The 15,487-nt window shown below is 35.9% G+C and overlaps 1 protein-coding gene across 1 annotated transcript in view; it reads left to right on the plus strand.

Annotated features, from left to right (window-relative positions):
* Positions 1-15,487, plus strand: part of cntn5 (contactin 5) — a 197,733-nt gene that overhangs the window by 165,784 nt on the left and 16,462 nt on the right. The window contains exons 13-17 of the mRNA XM_088920592.1: positions 5,123-5,250; positions 5,731-5,906; positions 9,639-9,759; positions 11,424-11,582; positions 14,398-14,547. Coding sequence (XP_088776718.1) covers positions 5,123-5,250; positions 5,731-5,906; positions 9,639-9,759; positions 11,424-11,582; positions 14,398-14,547 — 734 coding nt within the window. The remainder of the gene's footprint in view (positions 1-5,122; positions 5,251-5,730; positions 5,907-9,638; positions 9,760-11,423; positions 11,583-14,397; positions 14,548-15,487) is intronic.

Below are 15,487 nucleotides of genomic sequence, written 5' to 3' on the forward strand. Positions count from 1 at the left end.
GGGTCCATGACATCCATATTCCCAGAACGGCTTGTTATTTATCACTGGGTGTGCCTGAAATTGTACACACAGAAATAATTTACAGAATTTTCTGCTGACATTGTATCTACTGCATTGTAGGCAATTTACTTTTGAAAAATAACCATTCAGATTTCTGTTCTTAAAGTGTCATAGCTAAATGGTAATGTATAAACAACAAAAGCTCTGATAGTTCACACGTCTGATCATTCAAATCATACTTGAGCTGCTTCTTACAAGTGTGCTCCTCGGACAGGAATATACAATTGCCAAAATTCTTCATCTTCAGTTTTCACAGTTCAAAATCTGTTAGAGTGGTACGTAGAAGAGCATGATTTCTGATTTACTGTACACTAGCTTCTTGGTAATTACAATTTTTTAGGGACTTTATTGATGATCAGCTGACAAATTGAAACTTAATGAACTAATCAATAGTTTAATCAAAATTTTTGTCCTCCTGCAACAGTGTACCTGTGTAATACTGGTAGAAAATGAATGGCAGATCCTGTTTCCAGCACAGCCTGTGAAGTTGCACTTGTTCTATCCTGAATCTGTTTATTTTAGCCATCCACTGGATCATTTATAAAGTTGAACCTCACAATTTCATTTTCTCCTTTGTAGTACAGTATATGATTTATGTGTGTTTATAAATAGTGGCTTAAAGCAATATATACTTAATTAAATGTCAGATGTTTAATCCTTTCCCTTTAGTCGATCTTTGGAGTCTTTGATTGATGGGGAGAAGAAACTGTCCAGAGAGCCACTCCATATGAGAAGGCAATGATGAATGAACAGCCTACCAATTTAATCAGATATATTTTGTTACATATTTTCATAGGCTTAAATTTATTACCATTTTTATTCTTTCTCAGGTGAAGTCACTAACAATCTTCTTTGCTTCTTTCCTCTTCTCACCTTACTAACTAGAAGTAAATATCTGTAAGTTTAATTTTTATATATTTTTAGGAAATAGTGCAGCTGGTGTGTAGGGGCCTATGACTCCAGTTGCAATATAAGTCAGTCAGTGAAATAAATAACCTTAATCTTCCAGGCTCTAAAGTGTGTAAAATACATTTCTGAAATTAGGAATGTGTTGCCAGGACTCTATTATCAGTGCAAATGGCTTAATGTTGTATTTTATGATTACATTGGAAATGTTGGAAATGTTTGGATGTGTATCAGTTAGGCATGATTTCAGATGGCTTGATTGCTTATAAACAAATGGAATTTTCTGAAAAGGCCAGTTTATGCCTAACGTCCTTTGATGGTATATTATGCTATTCATAAATCTATGGAACTACTTTAACAAGGAGCTAATAAGAACAGAGGATTTTAAAATGTAGATCCGAGTAATGGAAAAAATAATTGTGGTTGTAGGATATAAACAGCACTTCCATGAGTTTTGAGGATGTAATACAGTACTTGCCTGGTTGCCTGGGTGATTTTTTAAGTATAGGGATTTTCAAATATCACCAGTTGCCAAGAAAGTCAGCTCTAAATTAGAAGTCGATAACTGGAAGAGCAGGGATTGAATTGATGTCTTGCTCCACACAGCCTTTTTATCTGACATTGACAGCTGTGCTGAGTTAATGAAGGTTTGTAATTAACATGGATTTCAGCTAATGTTCAGGGCTTTTGTTTTCTAAATGGAAAGTATTAATCCCATTAGTTTTAGACAACACTGTAGCATGCACTAAAACCCAAAGCTTTCTGCTTTAAAGATGTACAAACTAGACGTAATATTTGCATGCCACAGAAAATGTAAATTCTGACTTGCACACTCATCCCAGTTTCCTCCTTTCTGACATGATTTGATGTATATGGTAGTTTATTTTTCTGTTTTTTTTTTTCCTTTGGGAGGCATGTACTGCTGTGCATCAGAACCATAAAGGAAACTGGTCATGTCTGTCAACATTTACATAAATAAAATACATAAATTTTGTATGCCCAGATTTTTTCATTAATGAAACAGTGCGCCCATAAAATTTTTAATGTGCTTTGCAGATCCAGACAAATCTGAACCCTAAGTGCACTCCATCCTTTCGGAAGTATTCTAAATTTTCTTAAGTTACTGCATCTTCTAAGTATAGTAATATCCTTGCAACCTACTGTACAGTATAAAAATGTTATTTCGACATTGGCAGCCTTTATACAGTAGATTTTAAAAGTTTCTTTTGCTTTTCTACCCTTTAGAAATTCTTGTGCTGTAGCATAACTAAATTAATTTATGACGTTTTAAGAATTTGGACCACAAAAAAGATTAATGTGAATGCATCCCAGTTTAAAACTATTACATTGACACAAGTTCCAGTCTTTATTCAAACTAAAAATACTGGGCTTTGGTTGCAATTGATTAAAAACAGAATGATTCATGTATGCATTAATTTAATAAAAAAAACATTTCAGTTCTGTGACAGAAGAAAAGATCGAAGGACTTAACCCTCATCTGTCTACTTTATTAATATATTTTCCAGTGTCAGATGTAATCATGACTCCCCTTTCATTAAAATGTCTTCTTGTGATAGTGTTTTCTTCTTCTGGATGTCTGACAAGCTTATTGATGCAAGCACTGTCTGAAGATTTGAATTCAAATGTGGAACACAAAGCATTCAAAATAGATTTCAAAATTCCCTGCTGTATCTCGAATATGTGTGGTGGAACATGCCATTAATTCAGACAATATGACTTTTTTTCTTTTTCTTGTCTTTTACAAAATTTGTTCTCTGAACATTTAAAATAATGCTCTTTTAATGTCTAGGTCTCTGTTCTGTTTTCAATTAAGAAGAAGCATATACACAGATAAATTACCACATTCTATATCCATCAGATAATCATATATTTTGAGGCATAGTTCAATTTATAATTTCATGTGAAAAGAGTATGTATTTATAGTCTTAAAGCAAAAATGTGGTTATGTCATTCAAAAACAATACAGTATTTCCATTTATTTGCACAATTTAGTCAAGACATTGACCGGTTTGTTTAAAGTTTAGACAAATACATGTCCTTTGATCTAACGACTTTCCGACTTTCATGTACTGTCACTTGCTTGCCAGTGTTTATTATGATGTGTGTACTATTTTTCCTTTCCTTTATTTTCATTCTAAATAAGAAAAAATAAATGGTTGAAATCTTTGAAAACACACTACTGACACAATTGGGGTAATCAGCTTCAAATTAAGACCATTTAATTGTCTGTATTAGAATGAATGTGCTGCATACTGTAATGAACATGTGCTTTTGGTGTGGAGAATATCATTCTGTCTATGAACAGGTATGTGTCCCACATCAGGTGTTAGTTAACCTAGACTTTCTATATAGGAAGAAAAGGCTTATTTTAATATATGGTTTCTATAGAACTGAAGCTGTAGAATGTTCTATTATTGTTTCCCCAGCAGTCTCCTTCAGCAAAAGATAAGGAAACTATCTTAAAGCAACTAGTATTGGAAAACTGATAAGAAGATCATTGCTTTTACTTTTTTAATGAGATAATATTGACCCAGTTTGTCTGATCCAGAACTTCATAATTTCAATGCCTTCCTACTTGTTTTTGTAAGTGTAGAACAGTCTAAAGCATGAGGAAAGATAGAAGCAGGAGAGATGCAAAACAGAGAAGCAAGATACAAACACCACTACCAATACCAGCATTTTTTTCACACCTTTAGAATGAAGGAAGACGAATGTGTGCTGACTGACTTATCTTCTTGCGTGACTGGATAGCTCAATTACTTGGCAAAACGCTAAATGATCCTGCTAGCACCTCAGCACTTTCAGCATGATGTAATGAGATTCTATTACTGTATTGACATAATCCCATTATTTTTAAGGGCACAGTAGAAGCTGTTCTGCCAGTCTAGTAAATACAATAAATAGGGATTTTGTAAACAGCTGACAGATTATCATTTATTCTGAAGGACATACTGAATCACGTTAGTTTCAAGACCTGTGGTACAAAAAGTGATCATTTCGTACACTTAATTTTGCAAGATGTCCCCCCTCTTCCTTCATATTTGAATAAAGTAAAAATTTCCATCATTCACTTAAAACCTCTTAAGTTGGTTACACAGAATTAGATGGTCAAGCAGGAATATTAGAAAAGCTAGCATGTGTACAAGTACAGTAAAATACAAAATAAATACTGAACTGAACAGTGGACAGTGCACATATTGTCCTATCACTTTTCTGTGCTCATACTCATTAATTTGAGCTATAGCTAAAAATGTCAATTAAGTTCACTAATAATTCTTATAACCTTGGACTATTTCAATCTGTGTCTTGTTCCTACAGTTGCTTCTCTTATTGCCCTGTTATTGTCTTTTGGGTGTCTTCATTCTTTGCAGTCGCTGCAGCTGCCAATTCAAACAAAGGATTAAACAGCAACAAAAGCACAGTCAGGACATGGCTGTAATGCACTGTTGAGCCCCATTTAGAATAAAACCAGTGTGCAACTGAGAAAGTTACTTCTATTTTATGTGTGCTCTACCAAGAAGAATAAGAAAGGATAACAACATTTTGTGCTCTAATTTTATTTAAATACTATATCGGACATCAAAGTAAGCCACACTGCAGGGTGAAGGTATCTTCAATGGGAGACCACACTCCAGCTGATGTGTTTGTGTGGGACCAGGAGTTATGTAACGGTCACACACTCAGCCAAGTGAGACACACACAAGAAAGTAGACATACATGTGTGACCTTCGCGGTTCCGTGTGGTCTCGTGCCCTCCACCACCCCGTTCCATCCCGCAGCATCTGGGGCGCGAACCCGGGTCTCTGTCGTAACACAACAGGGAACCAGCCGCATGAGCTAAAGGAGACCTCCCTCAGCCCAGGCAGCTGAGGTCCCTGCTACGCGCAGTGAGGGCGATGACGTCACTGTATCCGAACTAGCTCTGCTACACATGCAGATATAATGCTTTGGAACATCTTCACTATGTATGTGAAAAATATTTGCAAAAATAAGTTCAATCGTGCGTATGCCATTTCTGATCCATTGCTTACTGTGAAGACAAGATTGTACTTTGTGAATGCCCATTTAAGAATTCAGATTAGAACTTTTATGTGTACATTTATCATTTAGGATTGCTATTGATTCTTTTTCAAAGGATCACTATTCTGAGGAATAACACTCTCAGGATTGTGAATTCGACGAAATCTGATGAAGGCAGCTATGTGTGCCATGCAGAGAATCGCTTTGGTGGTGCTGAAATGACAACCACTGTATGGGTTAAAGGTAAAAAAATGTACTTATACTGATATTTCATATTGTATTAATTCAATTTATTAACAATGGAGAGATATTCAGTATTGTTAGTTTGCCGTCTTTATTTGCCTGCTCTATGTTTACATTTTATGATTAAAATTCCATCATTTGGAGTGGTGTCTGTATCTGGTCATGATGGCATAAATCAGTGATTGACGTTCAATAGTCGTTACACTGCACGCTTCAAATGACAAATGAAAATTCCAAATCTTGAGTAATATAAATACCGTAACTATAACAGTTAAAATGAGTGTAAATAACTAACAAGACATTGCTGAGATCTATCCATTTTGGAAACAGATGTGCAAAATTGTACACGAGCTTTCTTTTAATTATAATGAGCTAAGAGATTTTAGCATGTGATGTTATGTGATATTACCAAGAGTGCATGTGATGTTAAGGAACAATGATAATACTAGGGACCTGTGTTGGGCTTTGTCATATTTCCAGAAGCCATGCGCCTGGAGCTCAGTCCTGTCCGAGTGGAGGTCACAGTGGGAGAAAGCGTTGTTCTCAGCTGCAAGGCCTTCCATGATCCTACTTTGGAAGTGTCATTCCTTTGGTTATTGAACAGGCAGCTCATCAACTTTAAGCAAGAAGGTGGACATTTCGAATACATCAGGACAGTAAGTGTTTTGTTTTCGGTTGGTGTTCCATAAAGGTTAGAGAGCGTGCTGTGCTGTGTTCACAGCTGCGATTCATAAAGCGTTTGGATGGCTTCAATTATACAGTATTAAGAAATGAAATTGTTTTAATATGTTTATAGAATGCTTTTTAAAAACATAAAAAATGCTTTTATCAATTAGCCTTTTCTTTTAAATGAGAATCAGTCCTTTTCTAGTTTATCAGACCTCGGGTCCCTCTACAATTAGAGCACCATTGATAATGTTTATCAAGGCCTACAAATACCACTGTTTAAACAGGAGTTATATTGTATTTGTAAGATTATTTTTCTTCCATACAATACCTTCTGAAAAACATTCCCATGTTATAAATGCTATTTACTGTTGTTTATGATTCTATTTGTTCGATTAATTTCCTGGCAACACTTACAGATCTAAAGTGACACAGTTTCAGTTCAAGCAACAAACTGTTTATGCTAATGTGAACTTTTACCAAATTTTTTATGCCACTTCAAGTCTTGTTTGTTAAATGACGGGTTGACAAAAGGTGGAATTCTCACAATTAAAAGAGCAGTTTAAAAGGTCTATTGAAAAACTTTTTATTATCATGATTATACACCACCACCCTCAAGTTCTATTTAAACTTCAATAAGATCATAGCAGGCAAAGGTATATTGAGTACGTTACTGTACATACTCCTTCTATGAACTCCATAAAAATATGTTTTTCCTTACCACTACTTCATTGTTTCTCATAAGTGGTGCATTCAGATAAAAAATAGGCTTCTTTCATCTACTGTACCTGTTGAATATAATAGGGTGTTTGGTAATCCTGTCAGGCAAATCTATGATACTTTATTAACACACAGCTAAGGAGCAGCCACAAAGCAGTGATAATTGGTAGTCCAAAAGTATTTTAAAATACCTCAAATGCTGTAGGGTTCATAGACTGTATTAACCTTGGTACTGTTAATTATTTTGAGGGGAAGGAACTGATAAGAATTTAAATAATGTGCAAGTGCACTGTTTTATGAATGAAGATAATGGTTGTGTGAGGTGAAGAAGGAATTAACTCATAATTAATTTGAAATGCAGGTTTGGAATGTCTCAGTAAATTTGCTCATAGAAAGAGAGGCTGTATTAAACTATTTTGGTAGTTGTAGTCAAAATAAAGAATATAAAATGAAACTTGGGAAAGACCTAATTTGAAAAATACAATATTGACCAGCCATTTGACAGGGCAGCCATCAAGATAGCACAAACCATCAAAGAAGATTCTCTTGCTGTCTTTTATCCTTTGTTGCCAAAACTGGTTATTTCGATTAGAGAAAATGTTTAAATTACATTCAAATGCATTCTTTTATGTGTTGATTTGGAAATGTGGTTTATATTTCTTCATTATGAAACACTATATAGCAAAGCACATCATGAACAGCCATTCATCTTAAAAAAAGAATACATAAATATCTGCTTATCATACATTCAGTTCTTTTAAACTTAAAAATTAATTTGGCCTAAAAAAATCTTCTGATCTCCTGTATGATATGAATTATGGAGAAGAACAAAATAATAACAGCATTCACCTGAAGGTGGTCATAACCACATGAACAATAAACGACTCCTTCTAGAATAAATCTTGTTTACTGTAAGCTAAGGCCTTTTCTTACATGAAAAATAATATGCTTAGGCTTCAAGGTTACTGCAGCTTTTCTAAGCTGTAAACTTTCTTCTTGCCTATTCTGCAGAGCCCTGTCTATAGGCTATGTCACAACCAAACAGCCTTGACAGTCAGCACAATGTACTCTCTAAGCACTGCATTCACCCAGTAGGATTGTGTTCAAGATTGAATGCGTTTGTTCAGATGGAGATACTTGAAACCTTGTTAAGCAGCGTATCAGAAAATAGCCTCTGATTCCAGGGGAAAATAGATCATGCATTTGATGGTAGGTGCTAGGGAGAGACACACACAGTTAAGCAAAAACAAATAAGCAGGATGAAAAGAAAAAAGGGGTTCAGAGTAGAGGGCACCATCTACAGTAGAAAACAGCTGGTAACGTGGGGATATTCATATTCGTTTTAGAAGAAAGGTATAGTAATCCATCGAAATAAGATGTAAGAGTTGTAATAAATGGTTGAGGTCCTTGACACAGCAAGGGTACCAAACAGAGAGCAAGATGTCACCTTTGAGTTCACTACTGCTATAAGTACAGTGAGATAGCAGTCTTTCCATCTGTCTCACAGAGTAAAGCAGACTTCTGCTTCAGAGGTTAGGGGGAGAGTCTGTTGGAAGAAGCCCTACTAACACTGTTGATAGGTTTTAAAGCAAAACATAGTTCATTTTAAAGGTTTGACAGGTTAGGCATACAAATGAGTAGTGGATAGTACTATAAAATGCTCATTTAACAGATCAGAAGGTCTTATGTGCCCAAAAGGGCCATTTTTCAGCTAATGGGTGAACTTACATATGTGACCATGGGGTATTTACCATCTGTTTTAGGGACAGTAATGTGTATAGTTAGTACAGCTCTAAAACGATGCTTTCGCTGCACCACAATACTTCACAAGAACTTCACAAAAAATCCCACCTTTAGTTTTCAGTCTGAACCCTATTACATCTGAAGAAATTAAATTAGTATAATCCCTTAAGAACATTGATTTCATTTTGCTTCCTTAAGTCCTGCAAACAGAACTTTGGAAAGCATAATTAAATTGTGGCTTTCTTCTTTGTGGTTTTCCACAGCACAAAGGTTACCATTAGTAACATGTTATCTTAAGCCATTCTCTGTCTCCAGCTGACCTCTACTAACAAGGAAATAGGGCTACAGAACCTTTGGAGATTTAAAGTGATAGATCCACTTAGAAGCTAACCTTCTATCTCCCTTGCCTGGAAGCAATTCAGCAACGTGGAAGAACAAGCAGATGTGTTGAGCAGAGGTGAGGGGGATTAGCAAGGGATGGAAAACAAGGTTTGCTAGCCATGAAAATTGTTGGTCAACTTAGTCTTTTTCATAATATCCAAACTGTGATCTGGCCTTCACTGTTCAATCCAGCACTTCATTGCACTTACAGGTATGCACACACAGATGTCCTCTCACACTGTACAGCCAATAAGCTGAAAGCTTCTTTTTGAACTGCAAACCCAAGGTAAAAATACATACTAACAGATATTAACATGGAGATGTCTTGACAGAGAGCTTGGAGGTATCTTGACATAGACTCTCTGTCTATGAGCTGCAATCAGGCTTACCCTAACCAATCCTTTAAAAACCTCAATCGATTCTGTGCCACAGCTGGATATTTCTAGGCAGTCATCTGTCATTGAGGACAAGACAACAGAAAAGCTGCAAGTGAGAAGAAGCCATTTGGCCCCTCCGGCTTCAGTTTGGTTGTTTGATCCAAATCAAGTTTCTTAAAAAGATACTTCATACTTATGTTTGTCACAGAATATAGTCAAATTTTGTATTTTGTAAATTAATGAATTTGTGTAGACACCGTAGTTCATACATAAAATAGCACACAATTTTAATCATTTGCTGTGTTAAACAGCTGCTGTAGATGTTGAATTATTCCTAATACGGCCTGTGGTTTTTCTCATTTTAAATAAATTAACAAAATTCTATCAAAATTGGGTAGGATTTCTTAGACTGAATGTGCCTCCTAATGGTTTCTTTTTAAAAAATGTTGTATTACCCAGAAGGCAAGGTCCATGTTTTTTTCTCTTTTTCTCAATTTGTAGCAGACATCCACAGCAGATCTAATGATTAGAAACATCCTCCTGAAGCATGCTGGGAAATACGGGTGCCGAGCTCAAACCAGTGCCGATACCTTGTACACAGAAGCTGAACTGCTTGTCAGAGGTGAGCTTGTTGCCGCCATTACTTAGTTTGGTGGTTTCCATTCATCATATTCCTTCCTTGAAGGACCACCCAACATTCCAAATAAGGTTCACTTGAAAAGACTGCCTCAAGATGAAAAAGAGTGAATATACAGCTGCCCATTACGATAGTCGCACTGCATAGTTAGTCATACAGTTTTATGTGGGGGTTGTTCAACAGAGTCTTACAGAACAATTTCTCAGATCTCTCTGGCTGAGATTTGAAACCAAAGTTTCTATCACTAGGCTGTTGCTTGGGAACAATATTCCATCTTATATTTTATAAAGAGTTGTGTAAACATTATTTCTGAATTCATTAGCCTGCTTTTGTATTTCTTAACACAGTGAAATTGCACATGGAGTACTGAAGGCATTTGCACACAGTTTGGCAAAGAACAAGGCTTTACTTTGCTTCTCCCCATTGTGATCTGCAACAGATATTAATGTAGCTTAATGCAAGTGTAGACCAAGTGCACAGTACCTTTCCTTTCCAGCGGTCACAGTGCATTGGTTTTCATTAGGTATACCAGCTGTCTGCCTTCCATTTGCAGCTGTTTCCTCTAGAGCCATTGCATATTTGCAGTGGTGACAGATTTCTAAGGGTTCATTTCTTTCAGATGGCTGAAATAAACATATGTTCAGTGGTTTTAAACAGTGTAAGGTCTGCTGTAGTATTTTGGATGACTCTGAGCATTGGTGGCATACTTGGCTTTGTAAGAAAACCAGAAAGTTTGTTTGTTTTTTTCCCTCAGAGGTGAAGTCTTCCATTTGGATGAATTCATTGACATATCATTGTATCTTTCTAACAGATATATTATCTGTTAAAATACATTTTAAACTTTTAAAATACAGAGTGTATAGGAATACATGTTTTGTGAATAACCATTTGTGGTTAAACTGGTATGGGTAAAATAAAAATATACTGTATATGAATGAAAGGCAGTGATGTGGACTCTGAATCTGTTCTTAATAATCACTTATTTCAATATAATGTTGCAGTGAGCATATGTCTGACCTTTCACAAAACCCAATACACCAGTCCCTCACAGGGAACACAAACACAGTAGCCAATTGAGAGACACAATTCAGCCCAGTTAGTATGTTTTCAGAGTGTGAGAGCAAACCGGAGCACCTACTGTACAGTAACTCTGTGGAGCCATGTGGAGAATTTGCAGAATGCACACCTACTGTAACTGGAATCAAACGCAGAACCCATGAGCTGTGAAGGAGTTACATTAACCACCATGCCCCCACACTGCCCACCCTGTGAGCAACTCCAACTTGAATACATTTAAAGCAGAAAATGACATGAAACTAGTTATTTAAAGTGAGTAGTTTTGGGGGAAAAATATAACTCATGCTAACATTTTGCTTTTTGAGTCTGGCCTGGGAAAGGCAGGTCCTTGGGATCAGGTGGCTGCTCCTTTCAGGAGACTCACTTGTGATGTACAGTATGTGATCAGATCTCAGAAAAGGCTCAATCGACAAAGACTTGAGACGTATTCTTGGATTACAGGAAAGGAAAAAAAAACAGTACATTTGAGCTCCTTCTGTTCACAATAAGCCCTTGACTTGGTGACTAAGCAGTTGAGAATAAAAAAAAAATGAAAATTGCTTTTCTTTGTCCGTATTGTTATTCACTTCTAGGTCCCCCAGGGCCTCCAGGAATTGTGATAGTGGAGGAAATTACTGATGTCACAGCAACACTATCCTGGAGTCGTGGAGTGGATAATCACAGTCCAATCACTACCTATAATTTGCAGGCAAGGAGCCCGTTTTCATTAGGATGGCAGACGGTTAAAACAGGTAATCAATACAGAGAAACACAGCCTTCGGGTACAGACAGTTTGGCTGGCACAAGGGAAATGTCATGGTGAGAAGCATGGCCTCTTAGGGTATGTTGAAGCCTAGTTTGTGGACTCAGTGTTTCAGTGTGGCTCAGAAATACAGCTGGACTCTTTGTTCATTACTCAGGTTTAATTAGATTCGTGGCTTATAGAAGGGTTACCCTTTTGATTAGGCTAAATTGGGCACTTAAAAATCTACCAATTTACAAAATAAATTAATCTTAGAAATTCATCTTCCAATGGTGCATCACCTTGTGCAATAATTTAGGTCTTACTCAAAGTTCCTGCTGTTTTATTGTACAAGTGATATTTTAAAAGAGCTCAATTAAGCTTCTTCAGTGATCATAGTAAATGTCACTGACTTTAATTCTTTGTAGAACTAACTTGACGTTTTTCCCCAAATTACTGTATTTCCTTTTTATCATTAGAATGAGGATTTTAAAACAAGGTACGATTTTATCCCAATGGAGCTTTTGTGGACTGTCAGAAGATTAATAACTTAATTTCTCTGTGGCATGACAGCAATGCCATCCATTTTAAGCATTTAATGAGTAGAGACTATGAAATTTAAAAGCATACATAATTTGTTTAAATACTTTTAGTCATATATTGGCAATGGGACATTCTTGGGGTGCAATGATTTGTTTCTCTAGGTGAATGATCCACCTTCTTCATTTTCTACACTCAACCCAATTATGTAATGACTTCAAATTTAATCAAATCCAATTTGGATTTCAACACCATATGCCATAACAAGCTTCTGAAGGAGTTTAGCATATGGAGCCTACATAACAAGTGAAAAGGTTTTAGGTTAGTGTCTGTAAACAATGTTTTCATGTTGATATTTGAATAGTCAAATTAATTTGAATAAGTGGCAGACTCACAAGATGCTTTAATAAGATGCATCAGTTGATAACATTTTGATGTTCTTCACACCTCTCACATCAAACAAAGGAAAATGTTAAATACTGTACATAGTCTGAAGGTGTCAAGAACAGTTTTATGCCATGTACAGTATACTGTATGTAGGATTAATCACTCTGTAAGACCTGCATAGGCATATACTGTATACTGTATCACAGAATTGCCTTACCTACTGTATTTCAGAATTTTAGAATATATTTTCAAACATATGATTATGGATTTCATCAGAGGTTGAAAAGAATGATGTTTTTTGAGTCTCACTTTAAGATGACTTTACTAAATAATGCATTTTTGCCCTTCCGTTTGGAAACTTTTCATACAGCTTTTTAAAATATGCGGTTCCAGACAATTCCTAATGAGTCTGTACAGTATGTCATCTTTCATTACACATGATGAACCATTAAAATGAATCCACTTAGTACTATGGCATGTGGTGGACTAATGCTAGAATTACACAGAAGAGCTCCACTTGTACAAGACAAGAACAAGGCCTGGATGTATAAATAAATATGGTGTCTGCAGTTATCTTGAAAGGAGTCGTAGAATCAATTGGTCAAGACAAAAAAGCATAACTAATGTCAGTTAGATAAAGCAGTGTAGAAGTACTGATAATTAAAAGAACTTTTTCTCTATTCTTTCTGCGGACAAAGACTCTGCAATGCTAGAAAAATGTACTCTAGTATAAGCTATTCTTCTCTGTTTCCTGTTCATGCCTTTAACCTCACAGGGACAGGGCTTTCAGTTCTCTTTTTTGTTTATGGTTTTAATTTATTTAAACATTTAAATACAGAATATATACCTAAATACATGCACTGCATATTACACATTAATAACAAACAAACATGATCTTAATAAAATAGATGGAAATTAACCCAATGTACTGAGAAATAAAAATATAGACTGCTTAAGTAGTGTGTGTCTTAGCAAGGGAGTAGTAGAGGGGGTCTGACATGAGGTTGATAAAGTTAATAATTACACGACTAATGACTAATGGGTAATTAACCGATGCATGGAAATGAAGTTAGACAACAATTCAACCTAATTGGAGGAAGCCAATGAAGTGGTTCCAAATTGTTTTAAATTCAAGTTCTTGGGTTTTGAATGACATTATTGATTTGTTCAGCTTCAGGTTGTCTACCGTTAATGAGAACCATTGAGAAAAATATGTTTTGCTTCTGTCCATCCAATTGAGCAGAATAACCGTATTTCCTGTATGAGTGATAATAACAGAACATTTGACTTGTACTTGTACTGTACTTGAGTTTGTTGATTTCAACAATGAGGCAAAGTGCATCTGGATCTGTTGGAATATTCTAGCAGGTGATGTCAGATAACAATGAGGTTATTTGGTACTGTTATTCACAAACAGGGGAACAATACCAGAATGTATTAAATTGTTGTCCATTAATTGTGGTGTGAAAATGTCTTTATCAGTAAGTCCTAGGAAAAAGGAAAAAGCCTTTTTTGGGTGCAATGGGTTTTATAAAAGAGCATGTACAGTATTGTGTCAACTGAACTTTTACATTTTTGTGGAACATTTAAAATTTATTCTGAGACAAACAAAAAAGGGATAATCATTCTGAAAAAAAAATAAACTGATGCACTATTTAAACGGTGTCTTCAGATGTATCATAGGTAACGTCTTTATGAATAGAACACCACTTGTTTCGCAGACAAGTAATATCTGGGAACAGATTGCACAGTGGCCCTGAAGCTGGAAACTGAAGGTTGAAGTTCACAATCTTGGAGGATGAGTCTTGTTAAAGGACACCCTTTGGTACTTAATTACTTTGGTAATTAATATGTACATAGACTTGGAGGGGTGATTTTCTAGTTGTTTTTTTACACAGATCCTGATCCCGTGACTGGTGAAATGGAATCTGCCATGGCTATCAAGCTGAACCCTTGGGTTGAATATGAATTCAGGGTGGTTGCAACCAATGCCATTGGAACAGGAGACCCTAGCGCCCCTTCTAGGGTGGTCAGGACGAAAGAAGCAGGTATTTACCAGTTCACATAAAAAAGACAGGCCTATATTGGTACATACTGTATTAATATGTAGCAATGTACTAGAAACTGTATCAGACATTTTTATTGGGCTTCCAAGTGGCTCAAGTTGTAACAGCTCCTGCTGATAGTACAGTTTGAGCTGTATGGCCAAGATGTCCTCAATTTAAGCCTGGGTTATGTCAAATGTGTAATGGAAAATGTGGCACGGATTACCCTGAAAGGTGATGTGCAATTATTTACAAAGTTAATTCAATCTACTGAAGGTCATAGTCTGTTAACTCTTAGTGAGAGGTGAATGGACTGTCAGATTTTAACAAAACAGCCTTGTGTGTGTGGAGTGGCCAGGACCTGTCAGCGAAACAGTGATGCCTGTGACCTGAGACCATTTGTAAGGGTGCCCTTACATCACTGTGAGATGCAATATTCTTCCTGCTGGAGCTAAATGTCCTGTAATGTGGTTATGCCAGCATGTGAAAAGTTTACTGTCTCCGACAGGTGGATGTGTTAAAAAAGCATGTCTGCAAGATCTCAGTTTATTCAGTATGTAATAGAAAATGTAATTCCAAAATTTTTAAACATATGTATTACTGTTCCAAACATTTTTCCTAATTAATGTGAGAGTGCATTTGCATCCTAAAATACATAGTATACATAGTGTGCATTGTTAAAGTGTACATAGTTAAGGACATTGTTCAAAACAAATATCAAAACTTATATTCTTTGCAAGAGCATTGTAACTATCTATTATGCACATTTAAATAGCTATAATGACCTTTGTGTTTAGGAATGGCTTGACAGAATCTACAGTAGTTATGTAAAACAGTTACCTATGCAGGTAGCCTAATGGCAATAATTTAAGTAAAGTGTTTTAAGTAGGACTAAGACTGGAATTACACGTGTAATGGAAAATGTTATGAATAGCTGTTAAAT

The sequence above is a fragment of the Atractosteus spatula genome, chromosome 7 (genome assembly GCF_055471065.1).
Source record: "Atractosteus spatula isolate fAtrSpa1 chromosome 7, fAtrSpa1.hap1, whole genome shotgun sequence".
Lineage (NCBI taxonomy): Eukaryota > Metazoa > Chordata > Actinopteri > Semionotiformes > Lepisosteidae > Atractosteus > Atractosteus spatula.